This window comes from Spodoptera frugiperda, chromosome 27 (genome assembly GCF_023101765.2).
Source record: "Spodoptera frugiperda isolate SF20-4 chromosome 27, AGI-APGP_CSIRO_Sfru_2.0, whole genome shotgun sequence".
NCBI lineage: Eukaryota > Metazoa > Arthropoda > Insecta > Lepidoptera > Noctuidae > Spodoptera > Spodoptera frugiperda.
In genome coordinates, this window is record NC_064238.1 from 10,252,454 (window position 1) to 10,270,015 (window position 17,562).

At 35.7% G+C, this 17,562-nt stretch overlaps 2 protein-coding genes and 1 long non-coding RNA gene across 3 annotated transcripts; 2 read left to right on the plus strand and 1 right to left on the minus strand.

Annotated features, from left to right (window-relative positions):
• Positions 1 to 54: 54 nt before the first annotated feature.
• On the plus strand, positions 55 to 3,829 carry LOC118263470 (protein MAK16 homolog B). Its single transcript, XM_050705510.1, has 8 exons — positions 55 to 218; positions 297 to 343; positions 426 to 569; positions 987 to 1,169; positions 1,885 to 2,014; positions 2,491 to 2,694; positions 3,445 to 3,516; positions 3,718 to 3,829. The coding sequence occupies exons 1-8, from the start codon at positions 204 to 206 to the stop codon at positions 3,817 to 3,819; spliced, it is 897 nt and encodes a 298-aa protein (XP_050561467.1). The 5' UTR covers positions 55 to 203; the 3' UTR covers positions 3,820 to 3,829.
• Positions 3,830 to 7,766: 3,937 nt separating this feature from the next.
• Positions 7,767 to 9,261, plus strand: LOC118263837 (uncharacterized). The gene is made up of 2 exons (XM_035576029.2): positions 7,767 to 8,080; positions 9,012 to 9,261. The coding sequence occupies exons 1-2, from the start codon at positions 7,969 to 7,971 to the stop codon at positions 9,161 to 9,163; spliced, it is 264 nt and encodes an 87-aa protein (XP_035431922.2). The 5' UTR covers positions 7,767 to 7,968; the 3' UTR covers positions 9,164 to 9,261.
• A 162-nt stretch (positions 9,262 to 9,423) lies between these two features.
• LOC118263838 (uncharacterized) lies at positions 9,424 to 11,111 on the minus strand. Its single transcript, XR_004782617.2, has 2 exons — positions 10,858 to 11,111; positions 9,424 to 10,229 (listed from the first exon to the last, which is right to left on the minus strand). It is a non-coding gene; the product is annotated as an uncharacterized LOC118263838 (long non-coding RNA).
• Between the last annotated feature and the right edge of the window lie 6,451 nt (positions 11,112 to 17,562).

A 17,562-nucleotide genomic window follows, 5' to 3' on the forward strand; every position in this document is an offset into this window, starting at 1 on the left:
TGTCGTAAAAATTGTCGATGCCAAATGCCAACATTGACAACCTTGACAGAAATGACAGTTTCAAATGCCACCAGTTGGCAGTTATTGTCATTGTCACTTGACTGTCGGATCGTGCGTTGAATGTGTGAATTTGAGGTTATGTTGTATACCCATGTGATTATTTTGATTTGAGTGTTAAAACTTAATTATAAAAATAACTCAAAATGCAGCACGACGACGTAAGTTACTCTAAAGCACGACCAATTTGTGTTATTTGTTGTATGTTAAGTATTAGTTAAACATTTTGATGTTTACAGGTGGTGTGGGCTATTATCAACAAAACACATTGCTCGCATAAAGTAACGTGAGTATTGTTAACTAAATCTGTTAAACATATTTTCCATAAACCTTTTCACGTAAGTAATGCTTATAATTTATATTTCCAGGACAAAAACACAGCAGTTTTGTCGAAACGAGTACAATTTGACTGGTTTATGCAGTAGGGCGTCCTGCCCGCTTGCTAACAGTAAATATGCAACCATTCGGGAGGAGAATGGTATTATTTATTTATATATGAAGACAGCAGAAAGGTAATCTTCATTGAAATGTACATTATAACTTATAAAATGTAACATATAACTTGGTACAACTTGAATGTCAGTGTTGTTTGTAACACATATTACAAAAGCTGGTGAAACATCAACTTTAACACGTTTTTGTCAACTAATCTATCCCTTTTGAAAACTGGCAATATATTTACACTTATATTGATCTTATATTGTGCTAGATTTTTGCTACAAAGAACTGTAGTTGGGCCATAACAAATATGTGAAAATCTCATCATAAGAATGTGATTATTCTGCACAACTAGCATAAGTGTGAGCGAGAGATCTAATAAAATATACTTATAACAGTTCACATGTTTGTAATGGCCCAACTATAACTAGTATAAATATTTCACAATATTTATTAAGTTATCTATAAATAAAATGTTTTCATAATTTCAGAGTAATGTTTCCTGCAAAACAATGGGAGAAAGTAAAACTATCGAGAAACTTTGAGAAGGCGATATATCAAATAAATGAAAATCTTTTATACTGGCCAGCGTTTATAAAAGCAAAATGCAAGCAGAGATTTGTTAAAATAACACAATATCTTATACGGATGAGAAAACTCAAATTAAGGAGAGTGTAAGTATTTATGCTTAATGCATTAAAATGTTAATCCTACTAATATTATAAATGCGTAAGGTTAAAAGTTTGTATGTTTGTACCTTCTTCACATCTAAGTGGATGAAGGGATCGAGCTTGGAACAGGGGTCTGGAATAACATATATAACTTTTTATCCCAAGGGAACATGGGTGAAGTGAATTACATATTAAATTAATAAAGATGCAACCATTCATTCATGTAATGTTGTTATCAACTTCACATGATTCAGATGATATAATTAGGAAAATGGTAATATGTCAGTCTTCACTTCCATATTTTTAAATTTTTTCTTTATGGCCTAGTCTTTTACTTATTAGACTGTGACTTACACTCTTTACTTCTCTTTTCTTGGTATTTTTCAATAACTGTCATTTGTTTTCCTCAATAGATAAAAGATGGTATAATTTGTTACCTCTTCTGTGTTTAAAATCCATTAAAACTTGTAGATATGAAAACTGAACTGACCAAAGTTCACCTATTCAACCATTTGCTATTAATTTGTTTTTTCTTGATGGCAACCAAGTCTCCAATACAAAGTTGTTGACTATACTGCCAGTGTCGAGAGGTACTGAGATATTGATATAATTAGGCATTACACCAATCATCAAAGAGATAGTAGAGCAGTTTCATCCTAAATACAACAACTTAAAGCGGTTACAAAAATGATATATTTTGTTTCTAATAATATTTCAGGAAAGAACTGGTGCCCATACAACGTAAGATAGAGAGGCGAGAGAGAAGGAGGGAAGAGAAGGCCTTGGTAGCTGCTAGAATAGACAATGCTATTGAGAAGCAGCTGCTTGAGAGATTGAAGAAGGGCACTGTAAGTATATACACACACACATATACATCCATACTAATGTACCTTGTTAAGAAGTGTAATTTGTAGACAAGAGCTAAATGGAATATAATTTAAATTTCTACTAATTGCCGAGAGGCTCATGGCAATTACTAGAAATTTAAATTATATGGGATTGATATAAATTTTGACACTTGTCAGTGAGTTTTGTACTCGGTAGACAAGCACTATACTTGAACTATGGAACTCTTCAACATGTTTTGTTTCTGGTTTAACATGGTTTCTACCTAGTTTCTGTTAAATAAGTATGTATGTAATTCCTTACTCCGCTCTTTACTCACAGGTGACAAATGTAGAATAGGTACATACTTTGCCGTGGCCTTTTCAGAACTTTTTACTTACTTTAAATTAAAATATTCAATAACATTTTGCTTGATACTCGCGTTTGTGACTGTTCACCAAGTTTGAATATCTAATTAACATATATTTATATTTTTCAGTATAACGATATCTACAACTTCCCACAAATGGCGTTCGACTCGGCGCTCAAAGCGGAAGAGATATCGAGTGAGAGTGAGAAAGAAGACGAAGAAGAGGAGGAAGAAGAAAGAGAAATGGAACCGGAGTTGGAGAGGGAGTTGGAGAGGACTGTGGAACAAGCTGACGAGTTTGTTGAAGCTGACAGTGATATGGACAGCGATGAAGTAAGTTAGCCTTTAATAAGTCAAAGTCAAAATCATTTATTTCAAATAGACCAGGAAGGCACTTTTGAACTTCAAAGCAAATATAATAATATTAATAACGTCTGTCTGTCGGTCAGTCCTCTTGTGAAGCTATTTGCTCGTTCCAAAGTGTAGATTCCTATGGAGAAGAACGAGCAAGAAACTCCATAGGTTACTCTTTTACAATCAGATTTACAATACAATTCTTGGTTACATTGTTCCGATTACTTCAACTATGTGAGAACAATGTAAAACTAATATACAGTCAAAGCGATAGAAAAAGAAAATAACCTAGAGGACAATAAAAATTAATGCAGTCCGGAGCTGACCAGTCCCAGTTGACAGCGCCCGTTCACGAACATGACACGTACACCAGCACCACAATACTATTATCATACAACAGTCTATGAGTAAACTGCTGAACTATGAGCCTCCTCTACAGAAGAGGAGTTTACCATAGTCGCCACGCCTGGTATAAAGTGGGAGAAAGTATTTTAAAATGATTCGTTAGATTCATTAGTATGCTGCTGCCCACAGGCCCTGTTTAATGTGTAGTCCCTTAGTAGTCTGCTTTTATCGACACCCCGTAAAGAGTAGAGGTGATAGGGTTTTTACACCTCACAGAAAACCGAAACACAACGCAAGCGTTGAGTTGTATTATATTTGTATGCATATATTTTGCACTTCTATGTTATTTAGTGAAGTTTATCATTTATATTATTAATCTTGCAGGATTCAGATTCTGGAAAGAAGGAAGATGCGGATGTTGGAAGTGACTTCGAGTCGGAAACATCAGACATTGAGGTAATTATTAAATACATGATAATACATATATTGCTTTAACGATCTTTCTACTTACTTTAGTTCTGCCATAAAAGTATAGAAAAATTGTAAGATGTGGTAGTTTCTTAATTTCTTTTCGATGAAACATGGGAGATCCTATTTTGACTATACTATAAAATCCCTTAGATATACAAATGTCTAATTAATGTTAACTTATTTCAGGATATTGCTGAAAGGGTACCACTGAAGAAGAAGGCTCGTGTTGAAATTGAATACGAAACGGAACCAGTAGCTAGTGTATCGAAAAAGAAAATAAAACATTGATTTCATATAATATCTTTGGTTTAATTGTTGTACTGCCTTTTTACCTTGTAATTCTTACAATAGTTTCAGACAAAACAAAATTTCAGTCATAAACAATATTCCCAGGTCAGTAAAAATTATTCTAACAAGACAAAGTGTTGTCATCGTATCCACTGTGTGGTAATAGTTTGAGCACCTGTTTCACCATCTTCATATAATTGTCCGATAAACTTATGTGACAGATACTGCTTGCTAATTACATTCTTAATTCAAAGTTATCTAATACATAGAGGTTATGCAGACATTGTGAAACGAGTCTTTAAGATCCCCAAATATGTAGAATTTTTACTTTACCGGAGAATCGAAGTCGAATCTCCCTGCCTGGTTGTTGTATTTGCCAGTTCGGTAGCTAATCTATAACAGGCGGCACTGGAGTGATAGTTTAGCGGTAGTTTTAACCTTGAAGCATATGCAAAAGGAAAAGTCCTACTGAATTTTCCTTTGATATAATGCGAGACACTTTACAGGAAGCGCGAGACGTTACAAACCACGCCCCTTTTTATTTTCCATCACGCAGTCAGATACTATAAAACCCCTCACATTTTAATGTGCCACTGAGCACTTATAACCTATCTATACACCTTTTTATTTATAGTAACAATGATCAAGGCCGATTTCGCATCTCTTTGTTCTTACTTCATGTTTATTTTTGTGAAACAAGAAGCTGCACGGCCCCTGGCTTTTGGATCGTTGTAGCGGGTACCAATGCACTTACCGACCAAACCTACATCAACGGGGAATAACAAACCTATACCTACTATATACATATTATTAGATTGATAAAGTAGGTCTTACTCAATGGTAACTGACCTTATTTATAACAATAAACATTGAGTCAGCGGTTCGGTTCGTCCCCTGGTGAGCTTGTTGACTGTTATATCTGTAGTACCTACCTAACTTTGTGTTCACAAGGCTAAGTCGGATACCAATCTTTTGTTTTGGACAAACGACTATAATAGCTAGGTAATAAGGTAGACATTAGCACATTATCCACAAGGTAGATTTAGTTACTGAGTAGCTAGTATCAATCGTGTTGTGATTTTGTTACCCGTGTCGGATATTTTTTATCCTTACTAGCTAGATAGCCTAGCAAATGCATTAATTAAAATTACCTATATGTAGGTAGGTCATTGGATGATTTTACCCACTCAAAAAAGCCTCAGTTACTTTCAGATAGGCTCGTTGCAAGCGACAGGCAACCAATGGCTCTCTACGATTTGTCACGCCTGAAAAAGGCTGTTAATCTGTTCAAAATATTTAAATTAAGACCTGTGTAATATCTAAACAAGCCAATAAAGATTTTGAGTGTTTTTAGTTTTGAATTTGTCCATGTAGGTACTTTGGTAGGCTACTAAATATTTACTTAGTTATTGTTCAGTTTTGTTATAATTAATAATTGCATTTTCCCTGACATAGTTATATAATAATATTATATATACATATTATGTATATTTAGGTAGGTCAGATATGGGTATGGTATCCATGTTATGTCGTTTATATAAACAAACAGGGAAATAATTGACTAATCAGCCAATTATAAGACCTAATTATAGTCCAGTTTGAATACAAACAGGAAATTGACTCTAATCATGGATTGTCTCCACGTCCAATGTAACACAATCCGCTAATTATGAGTTTAGGACATCGAAGATGTGCGGATATATGGACGGCAAGGGAGGGTAACTTGCCGTCCGACCAGAACTAGACCTGTGCGGCGTTCTGCACACGCCTCAAAGACCAAGACGCCAGACCACCACAGATGGGGCCCAGTAGGGTTGATGCCCGATCCGGAGCTGCGGGCAACGTAACAGGTTACCGGGGCTCCGGCTCAAAACAGGAAGAAATGGGCTGGAGAAGTCGTTGGATGATTTTCCACTCTCAAAAAAAAAGAACATCGAAGACTTTGTCACACAAGCGAGAATTCAATACGATTCCAATTTAGGGACTTAATTAAGATTGTGCGATGAATGACGAATAATTTCCACATTTAATTATTTTAGCATTGTGTGCTAATTAATGGCTTTACAATAGCCTCTGTGAAGAACTGACGAAGTGTTTGTGATCTGAATAAATTGTGAGCCTTGTTGCTTTGTTATGTTAGCTACTGAACTACCAATGGATAGCAAGATAGGTATTTAGCTATTAAATATTTATAGAGCAGGAAAAATGTAGATTTAGTGTATAGTTGGATGTTTTATTTAATTAAGTTAACAGGCAAGGATATTATAATTAATATGTAATTAATAATAACATTATACACATAATATTATAAATGTATATCTACTACTATGATACTACTTAACTATCAAATAGGTACTACTACGATACGATGTTTTAAAGTCATCGGGTTTTTTGAGAGGGACTTCTTAAGTAGTTATTTTTTTTCTCGCCTTGGGCGAGAGGGAGTATCAGACTCTTACTGACTAAAAACCACCCCGTTCCTTCTCCTGCTTTTCGAGCCGGAGCCCCGGTAAACCCGCTAGGTATTCTTAAGTAGGTACTCATACTTCAAACACAAGACGTGCATTCGTTATTGTATAAACAAATAAAAAGATTAAGAATAACTTCTTTGTTGGGTTGGTCTTCATACCATACACCTACTATATAACAGCGTAGTTACTATGAGATGAGACCCTTAATTCAAAAGTAATCGGTATCAAACTCTCGACGGTTAAAAGATGCAGAGAGAAAGGGATAGAAAGATTTCAGAACTTGCAGTGGTCAGTCAGAACCGAAATTTTGAGGCAAATTTAAATTCATATTTCGAACATAAATTTAATTTATATTTTTTTACAAATATTGAATTTGAATTGATCATTCCGCAATTCGAATTATTTGAAGAGTACCTCCAGCTTCAAATTAACAAGAGACTACTGTATAAAATCAATCAAATAATTAAGGTAAACATACACACGGGTATGCCATGGGTCCTTGGGATATAATCTACTAATAGGTAGGTATATAACAACTTAAATAAATTAGCTAGCAAACATGGGTTTATCCCCGTGTAAAAGTATAGATAATACGTGAGTAATGTGAGTTAAGTACAAGTGAAGACTATATCATAATCGGGAGGCAATGACCTGACCGTGACCCCTTTAATACGTCCGAAAGTTGGAACGTATAGGTTTGTACGTACATATGTATAATTATCTCTATCTTCTTAAATAAATAAAAATGACCCATGAAATGTTTGTACGCGCATAACTTCGGAACGACTGCACCAAATTGGATAATAACTTACTAGGTTTATAATTTACTATTGACTTGACAAGATGATACATTTTGTATGCATTGGAATAATCGGGAAATTACATTATTTTTAATGGAAATTCAGACTTAAAGGATTTTTTTTGAGTCTTTAGTAACTAGGGAATCGATCCTGAAAGTCTTTGTTCATTCTACAGATGCACTTGTGGTCAATTAACACAACTGTAAGTATTGTAACTGGATTTTAGGTACCTACCTAATAAACAATTGACTTCTATTGTGTGTAGCTAAAAATAAACATAGGGAAATAAATAAAGTTATTACTTAGATATAAAGCCAGGAACACACTGTAGGGGATAAATATCCCATGAACCTTTTTTGTGAGACAAGGTTGGTAGCCAAGGAGACAGATCATTTGATAGTAATTAGATAAGCAATCAGCTTTGCACATGCCCACCGGAGGAGTCACCGGTCGAGCTGGCCTAAAGTAAGTATGGCTTCCCCCATATCAAAACTTATGAAAAATTAAGCAATATCGTTTGTATTCGTACAATTTAATACGCTGGTTACTTGCCTAACTAAGGATAATTGTCAGACAGACATCATTGACGCTCCACTCAACATCGATGGCATCATTGTATCGCGGGACTTTTTGTTCTTGCCCCTAGTGTATCCCTGGCTTAAACACACTTCAGTCATCTCAAATGTAACCACATAGTACAGAAACATAAATGCTGTAATCAATTTGAACTCTACACTCGAGTCATAAGTTGCAATTTTGTTTATGAAATATAACAGTCTAAAGCGTTGTTGACTTTTTCACATCAGTTTAGTTTTATGATCAGTTTGAGGTCAGTTCCCGAGTAGTATAGTCGTGGTCTAATATAATTATCAATCAAAATGAAACTCATACTGTTTGTCGTCTGTGCGATGGTTATGGCAGCTTATGCCGTCGAAGTGATTTCCGTTGACGATCTGCTGAGGGCTTATGATGTCTCTCACAACAAAATAGGTAAGTGGTTTAAAATAAACTATGTTTTTTCAATGAGTGCTCCATTCACCTTTTATTCCTATGGGGTTTGATTGTCAGGATTTTGACCGATCATTCAGTAACTCAGTAGTGGACTGTTTTTTTTAAGGGGGGAAAATCATGCAATTACTTCTCCCGCCCTGGATGAGGCGAGAGGGAGTGTCAGACTCTTACTGACTAAAAACCGCCCTGTTCCTACTCCTGGTTTTCGAGCCGGAGTGCCGGTAAACCCGCTAGGTAGTCCGCAGCTCCAGAGCTAGTCCGCAGCTAGTGGACTGTAACAAGCTGTTTATTGATTATGAAGCGTATATGTTTTTTTCTTTCTTGATTTTACTCGTTTTGTCCCCTTTACATTTACATACATCATTAGGTAGGTACTTACTATTCTTAGTTGATTCCTTTACTATACTACACTGATTCTGTGGCTTCACTTAGGGTCAGTTCACACTCCCGATGAATTATAAGCTTTTTGTTAAAGACTTAATTGACTGACACATTATTTGATATATTTTGTACTTAATTAATTTTCTTATCTGCTAGTTAGACTCACAACATCTCGCCATTTTTTCCCTAAAAGTAATATGATTTACTTTTCATCACTTATGTTATGAGTCCCATGTTAAAGAACACATTATGTGGATATAGCTAAAAACCGAGGCACTTAAGGAATTTTCTAAAAAATCTCAATAATACTTTGCCCGACCTGAGAATCGAACTCAATGTTTGGTAGTTGCCCTTACAACTACTCGACCAACGAGGCAGTCAGAAGTAGGATTAACTGATATTTATACTTAGTGTTTTTTTGGCCGACTTCAAAAAAATTAAAGACGTTACTAGGTATGTTCGTATAATTGTAGGTATGTTGCTACTCTACCAATTTGGATTAATATCAAAATTATTTTTCTTTTTTCAGATGGAGACTCAGTAAAGATGGCGACGGAGGCTCTCTACGTACCAATGAGTTTACGAGCGTGCACTAGCAGTGCGTGTAACTTCGTCTGTAAGTTCCTCGGCTACAAATATGGAAACTGCGTTTCAGCCGAAACCTGTCGATGCTACAGTTAAACAATCTGACGAATGCATTTTTTATTATATACCTTTTTTTTACTAAACTTCGCACTATGTTTATTGTTCTTTGATTAAAAGTACTTTCGTATTACTTATTGTTTGTTTCATTTTTATTTTTTTTGAGTTAGGTGTAACATACCATCATTATATTTGGTACAATTACTGTTTCACATAATTATTTACAATTTTCTCTTCATAAGTTTGTGCAATTCACAAATTTATTAAAAGTTCTAGGGACAAGTACAAAACTAAGTATATTAAATTATTTAAAAACTAATTTAATTTAATACATCACATGACACAATGTCTTATAAAAACAATATTTTTTTTGTATTTGTTACTTATGTATACATTATACACAACTGCACGTATCTAATATGTTTAACCACTACCTAATATGTTAGGCTATTGTGTATCTTTCATTTTGAAAGATCGAAGTAAACTCAATTGCGGTGCGCCACATCATTGGTTGTGAGAATAATCTCGACCAATGACGGGCGAGAACACGATCGAGCTTACTTTGAAAGTTCGAATTGACAGTTATAAAATAGCCTACCAGCGTTCGGAGTTAAGATTGGCGGGCTCGAATAAACCAACCAATCAGAGCACCGAATGCGTTCTTGTTTCAATTACTTTAAATTTAAAGCAAACTCATACTAAGGCCGTTTATACACAACGCCGCAGCGGCACCGCCCGCGCCGTCTCGGTACATTTATACATGCATCTTGCTGCATACCCGCGACTATGTATAGCTCCATACAAATCGGAGGAAAGCTAGGGCAGCGGCACCGCAGGGGTGGCGATGTCGCGCGTAATGTGTATTCAGAAACGATATGTCTCTTGTTGAATAAATGCTTTTTCTTTTTTTCTTTCTTTATGACGTTTTTTCAACTTTGGTGTCTTCGGTAACTGTTCTAGTTATAACAACTGCAAGTGTTAGCAGATAGACATTTTCCGTAGTGATACCCAAGTAGTTCACAAATGTAACCGCATGCTGTGTTGGTGCAATCATTCAATCTTGTTGGTATATGCAAATATTCTTGATTTTTAACAACGACGACGGCTGAAACAAAAACAAATCTTTTAAATTTTTAATATTTTTTTTTTTGTATCTTTCATTGGGTTAACTATCTTGTTCCTGAATACAGGTCTCTCTAATAGTAGGAACACCACTTATAGCTAACAGGTCTTCTTTTTTTTGAGGGAGAAAAATCATCCGATTATTTCTCCCGCTTTGGGAAAAACGAGAGGTAGTGTCAGACTCTCACTGACCAAAAACCACCCTGTTCCTACTCCTGCTTTTCGAGCCGGCGCCCCAGTAACCCGCTAGGCAGTCCGCAGCTCCGGGCCCTAACAGGCCCTAACATATTTATAAGTTTTTAAACTGACATGGTCACTAACACTAATATTAGAACTTGAGACGGGATATTTTTATCCGTGATCATGGCGCTTGCAACAGTGCCGAAATATCGGAAACTCATAAAAATAGATAAACATGGCAAATATTCCGTCTCAAGTACTAACATATTTGTTTTTAAAAAATCTACGAGACGGTTTCCGACATAACATAATTATATTAAGAGTTAGTGACTCAGTTTATTTGTAAACCGTAAAAAAATATTGAACAAATCGAAAACCCAAACTCATGTTGCGGTTGTTTAAAAATGAAAAAAAAAGTATTCATCACTTACCATTTTCATGGTCAAAAACGTTCTTCATATTAGACATTTCTATTAAATCTTTAATCGCAGTCAATGTGACATTTTCCACTAACACGAGAGCACTTATAAAAAAAATAAACACAGTTAAGTACTTCATTATGATAAAAAACGTTGACAAAATAGCTCACTTAACCTCTAAACTGTGCCAGTATCAGAAATTAACAGGTTGTCAATCACTTCATACGCGGTATTTATACTCTGTTCCAATTTTAGGTACACAATAACAAAATGGTATAATTTTCCTGTATAGTTTGGACAAAATACATGACAAAAAACCCAATGATATACATAATATACAGTTATAATATCATTGAGTAATTTGTTTCATGTAGTGATATAGGGGTACCATAATATACTCTTGCGAATCAGAGGTCGGTGTAAGTACTCCGGCTAATCATAGGGACTAAACGGCGATGAAGAATAAGTCCTCCCAGGAGACAGGTTCCATGGGTTACAATTGCCCAACAGCTCATCACTTGTATTGAGGATTATTTATTGGTTTTATTATTTTTGGGGAAACATTTCATGCTTATTTGGCATACCAAATGGCATCCCATACAATGCTCAAAAGAATATTGCGACTGAAATAATATTGCAATTGATACTAATGTGTTATCTTAAGAGTTTGAGTATGTTTAATATTATTTTGCTTAAAAAATCAAAACAGATATGGATATAATAAACGGGTAGTTATCACTATTAATCCGTAAATTAATAATCAGTATCAAAATAAGGAAAACCGATTAAGGTATAAAATATATTTAAAATAATAATTAAATTAATTTATTTATGAAAATTAACGTAACATTTATAACCGTTGAGCCACAAACTAAGCGTAGATAACATCGTGTAGCTCTCGTAAGTTTGGTATATAAAATATTTCTGCATATAAACTCAGTATTAATATCGACGTGTAAAACGTATTTAAAGACCTTTAAAAATGAGATAAAACCTTAAGACTTTTTTTCTAAAACAAATTAGTATAAGTGGTGGTGGTAGAAATGTAATTTAAAATCGTTAAAAAAATCCTGGTGGCATCATTTTCGTCAATATAATTTTGTAAAAATCTCAATGAATCTCCTAGACCCGAGTTGAATTTGTATCATGGCCAGAGAAGCAATTGGTACTTATTAAAAAAACTACATAGATACCTGGTAAAACTCACAAGAATTACCCAAAATCAAAAACCAAACCCCGTGAAACTAGTTTATTTTCTAGAACATTCGAATACCACAAAAAAGTTAGAACTACCTATTGTCCGATCCCTTATTTATGTATGAATGAGCCATTAGTTCAACCGCGCGCCTGTAGAGAGCGCCAGTAGCCCACAAAAAGCCACTATTGTTCGTAGTAGTTTTTCTTTTGGGTAGTTGCATAAGATCGAGGCTACATAGGTAGTAGGTCATGTATTGGGATTTTGTACTAATTGTATGACTTATACCGTAAAATATATATAGTAGAATTGGAACTTGAAACGGGATATTTACCTTGTTTTTCAATTTCTATGAGTTTCCGATATTTCGGCACTGTTGCAAGAACTTTTTATTAGATGTTTCTGTATAAATGGATAAGGGGATGCTATTGTATTCCACATTATAATTCAGAGAAAAAGTTTAACAATACAAATTGTTGTTTCGGTTCTGGGTGTCATGTGTATGTGAACTTGTATGTTTGTAAATGCACCCACGACACAGGAGAACATATTAGTGTGGGGCACCGTTTAAAAAACAGGTCAGCACAACCCCTATTAGTATTAGTTTATTTTCCTTTCCAGATTCCCTATTATAGAATACCCACTATGCGAAGTCAGTAATAACAGGCCAAGGTAATTTTTTTTAAACCATTTTCTCCCCTATTTTCGATGTATCATGGTAGTGAATTATACCTGAAACTTCAATCGGGGTAAAGCGTACGAGAGGAGATTAAAAATGTAATTTCCGATGGCTGTGTGGGCACTTCCTTTCTGGAATCACTATTAGGGAATGTACTCACGTGAACTAAAAACATACTTTTAAATAAGTTCTTAAATTATTTAAAAGAACTTAAGAATGCAGGTTTACTGCCGAGCTTTACCATTGTAGACATCTTACTATACTTTTTCTTTGAGGGTGTACAATCATCCAATGACTTCTCCCGCTTTGGGCGAGGCGAGAGGGAATGTCAGACTCTTATTGACTAAAAACCACCCTGTTCCTACACCTGCTTTTCGAGCCGGAGCCCCGGTAAACCCGTTAGGTAGTCCGCAGCTCCGGATCAGGCATCAGCCCTACTGGGCCCCATCTGTGGTGGTCTGATGGCTCTCTTAGGCGCGCGCAGAACATAATAATTAAAAAGAAAAGCGATAATTCTTGCTTTAGTTAGGTATCATTAATTGAATTAAGAATAGCAATAGAATATCAGACAATTAATTAACCGTAATCAAGACCACATTGTCTACACTCTTATTAAACATGGTTTATGACAGTGGTACCTAAAGTTGTCGGCACTACGCCCTATCTAAATCAAGTGTCCAAACTCAGGACCCACCTTTGGGGAATTAAACCGTTACCAATATTAAAATTAAAATATAGAACCGTTGGTTGCTGCAGCTTTTTGTAGCTAAATAGAAATAGAAATAATTTATTTGCATTGATTGTAGGTACAAAGATGAGTTGTGACAAGGTCCACTAAAAATTCGCTTGCGACCCATAGTTTGGGAAACCCTGGTTTATGATGTTTTGATTGGTTTCAAAAACTTTTAAACCTAAAACTTAAATAACTTGTTTCAAACCAATTTCTTTTTAAACTTTAATTTAGAACAATATATCCAAACACACACTTTATTAAACGAATATTCGCAACAAAAACTATTAAAATAACTTTATTACCGAAACATTGTACATGCTTCAAAGTCAGCAGTTCTACCTATGGTTGGGTCGTAAAATTTAAAAAAAGTGACATTGCTTTGGTCGTAAACGTTCGTCTAGTGGGGGTCACAGTCAGCCACAAGGGGTCACAGTCAGCCACAAGGGGTCATCATTATGTATGTAAATGCCCCGACCAGTGCACCCCCAAGGGAAGGGAGCTCGTCTTTCCAGCGATTTTTCTCGCATTTTATTTATTAGGGTACTATTGGCCCTCGATACCCGTTTATCTGTCAGTTTCATGTGAGAAATATTTATTTGGTTGTGTGCAACGCTTCTAGAGATGCTGTGGTTTTTTGTGTTGTAGTGTTTTAGTATATTATTCTGGTTTTTGTTTTGGATAATTTTTATACTGTAATATACATATTTTTACTGAAATGATTAGACCGATAACTTCTATATAAAAATTACCTTCTTTTGTTTTTTGGCCGGATGATGTCATGTCGTTATGAGAAAGTGAAAATACCAATCATGGGAATCAAATCTGGAATCTTTGCTAGATCACTCGACCAGTTATATAGTTATATAATATTACTAGTTTCTTGTCACTACTTATTACTAGCTAGTCATTAAATTAGTGCATTAGTCACATGTCTTACCAACCATGTCCTTACTTTAGAGTCTCTATCACGCCACTTTTCGCAAGTAATGTTGTGAGTCATAGTTGTATTGATCATTGATCGAAGTATGTATTTTCAGTATGAGTCCAGCGTTCAAACGTGTATTTTTCCATTTTCAAACTGAAAAATGCTTCGCTACAAAACAAATTCTAAAATCGTTACTGCACGCTGGCTGGGCAATTAGCTGCCGTGCTACGTAAAGCAGGTTTGATTCTTACACTGAGTAACTTTTTGTGTGATCTACTAATTATGGCTTCGGGTCTGGGTGTCATGTGCATGTGAAATTGTATGTTTGTACCTACAACACAGGAGAAAATACCAGGGTCATGTGGGTTTAAAAATATATTTCTACAAATACGCAGAATTCTCAGAAACAAACCTGTTCTATTTTGAATACAAGGGCCAATCAGAAAGTGTTTGAAAACAAAACCGTGTAATTAAAATGGTAACAATGCTTGCTAATTATTTCAATACACAATTAGCGTTGGGAGAACACTCTTCGCATAGCAAATGACTGTCGGACGGAGGCGACGCGACGTCTAAACAGGTTTTATTTGCTCTTGTCATGAAAACGCAATTTTATTTTGGAAAATATTGGACCAAAGAACTATGTACTTAGTGCTTATCGTATCTCGATCATACCCAATGCTTGTGGTTCTTGGTAGAGAGAGATGTGTTATTAAGTAAAATTTACGTTTGTGTCAGAAAATTGAAAACGTTGGGCAGTTAGATGATTATTATTATTAGACCAGCATAACATGCATAGTAGCGAAGCACGGCTGCGGCACGGCTTGTGGCTACCGCTAGCTGCCAGCTTGCTTACGGTGCGTCGCCCGCGAGGCGCAAGCTTGCAGTCGGCGCGCCGACGCGACGGCGAGCGATGCGACGTTGTTTCGCTTGCGTCTGGCGGGCGGGTCACCACCACCCGGCTCACTATCGGCTAGTAGTAAGCACGTAGTAGTAAATTGTACAAGAAGCATAAGAGACTCCAAACTCTCTTACTCCCAACAGTAACCCAAAACAGGAAACATGAGACCTCCTCAAGGAACCATCTTAATTATCATAAACCGATCCTGAGTTATACATGTACATTCCTCTCTTCACCAGTTTCACTAGAACCGTAATACCAACAAACTCAGCAATAACATTTCAAGTAATATAAAAATATGTGCGATATACATCACTCGTAAATAAAATAACGAGTGAGTTATGAACAAGTACAAAATCCAAAGTTATGGTATCCCAAAATTGTGATCTGGATTTACGAGTATGTTTGCAGTTGTTATTAGAGCCGGTTGCAACAATATTCGCGGTTAAATTACCGCGTGGAAAGATAATCTATGCGTTGTCGGGCTTAAAATATTGTAATTAGATGTCACGGGTGGCGCAGTGTCCAATAAGACTTTTTGTCCATTTTTTAAGGGTGTCATAAGCCATATATGACACGTGGAGTGTTCGTACGATAAGCAAAATAAGATCAGGTTGTTCAAAGTTTCTTCTACATATTATATCTTTCTTATTTGGTATGTAATAATCGTTACCACGGCTTATCTTTTTTGGGGTTTTCACAGGCTCAGTAGATAAAAGACATATAGAAATTACTGATAACCTTTGTCTATCTCTTCCTAAAGTGAGTAATCTTATTATATTCTCCTTGGTAATAATATTAAGCTTATTGTCCTTCTAATCGAATGTATAAGTATGGTGTTACACAGTTTATTGGTACTAGTATATTCTAGTATATTTTTAATCATTGAATTACAGGTGAATTTCGATATTGATTGAACAAATTCTTAGTAATTTTACATTAGTAACAGACTTACTAGAATTATTTATTTAATAAAAGGTACAAGGTATGACTTATAATCTAGATTGATAATCCAACTAAACTATAAATATATGGCTTGACTGTAAGATCTTACTGTTTGAAACAACAAATTTTACTTCAGTAAAAACTACGGAACTCCAAAACAGCAACATACGTATACCAATCATTTAAAAACAACACCTCAGTTCGCGGCACTACTAAGTTGTTTACCTCGAAACGTTTCTCAAGATAAGCTCAAGTACTCCATAGATAAACAGTGGCCTTTTATTCCTGACACACAATAATGAACAAAGAAAGCGAATAGCGAATATAATGATGTCGGAGTTATGTCGAATATTCCGTATCACTTGAGCGATCACCAATACGCCTTCGCAATATCGGAATACCTCCGTCGCGGCATGCGCTCTCCAGTTCTGTATTAATATCACCCTTAATTACAAGAGGGGGTTGACAGTCGCGCTCTCACGTCTTACGAGTCCATAGTTCACGAATATTGCAGTTGCTCAAGTTCATTTTGTTTGTACATTTCGTGTTATTGAACTTGATAGTCTGTTGTGTGGTCTGTTCTTTAGATAAAGCCTTCTTAGAATTTAGGAGTTTAGATCCATTTGTTTGTTGTTTGCAGCTGTATTCAATTATGTTTTGTTTTAAGTCTAGGTTGGGTGCCATAATCTCCCTCTTGCTCCTCCTCTAACTGAGGGTTGTGATCGCAAAATGGCGACTGAAAATTTTCATTTTGCTTGCATCTCTCGGTGGATGGTTCTGGGACTTACTTAGGTCCAATGAATATGCTATATTTTGTGTTAAAACAATAATAATTATACCAAGGCGTTTGAAAACTCGAAAACAGGAAAATTGTGAACAAATAGTTTTAGTTATCTTTGCAATACATAGAACACTTAAATGTTGTTTAGTTTTAATTGAAATACTTGACTGCCTCGTTGATCGAGTGGTCGCAAGTGCGACAGCAGGACAAGGGGTCTCGCGTTTTTTGAAATATTCTCGGTACTAGCACGGAGTCTGGAATTGTGGCCAGTATATGGCAGTAGGCTCACCTCTATTACATATGACTTGTAACACAAATGGTGGAAAGTGGGTGTACATTGTATTACGTGCCGTAATGTGCACTTCTGCCTACCCCTTCGGGGATAAAAGGCGTGACGTTGTATGTATATTGAACAAACCGTATTGCGACAGAAGGGTAGAATGGATTTGCGACCCTATACATATCTATACGTATACTTCCCATGGGTGTCGGGAGACCGGCTAGTAGTGCGCTCTGATAAACCTGAACATTTAAAAATTAATGACGGAATCTTTAGTC

Bases quoted from the DNA above. Each gene is read 5' to 3' on its own strand.
- LOC118263470 (XM_050705510.1), top strand. The intron at 1,170-1,884 runs GTAAGTATTTAT...ATAATATTTCAG, and splicing joins AAACTCAAATTAAGGAGAGT to GAAAGAACTGGTGCCCATAC. The intron at 3,517-3,717 runs GTAATTATTAAA...AACTTATTTCAG, and splicing joins CGGAAACATCAGACATTGAG to GATATTGCTGAAAGGGTACC.
- LOC118263837 (XM_035576029.2), top strand. From the start codon at position 7,969: ATGAAACTCATACTGTTTGTCGTCTGTGCGATGGTTATGGCAGCTTAT. The intron at 8,081-9,011 runs GTAAGTGGTTTA...TTCTTTTTTCAG, and splicing joins TGTCTCTCACAACAAAATAG to ATGGAGACTCAGTAAAGATG.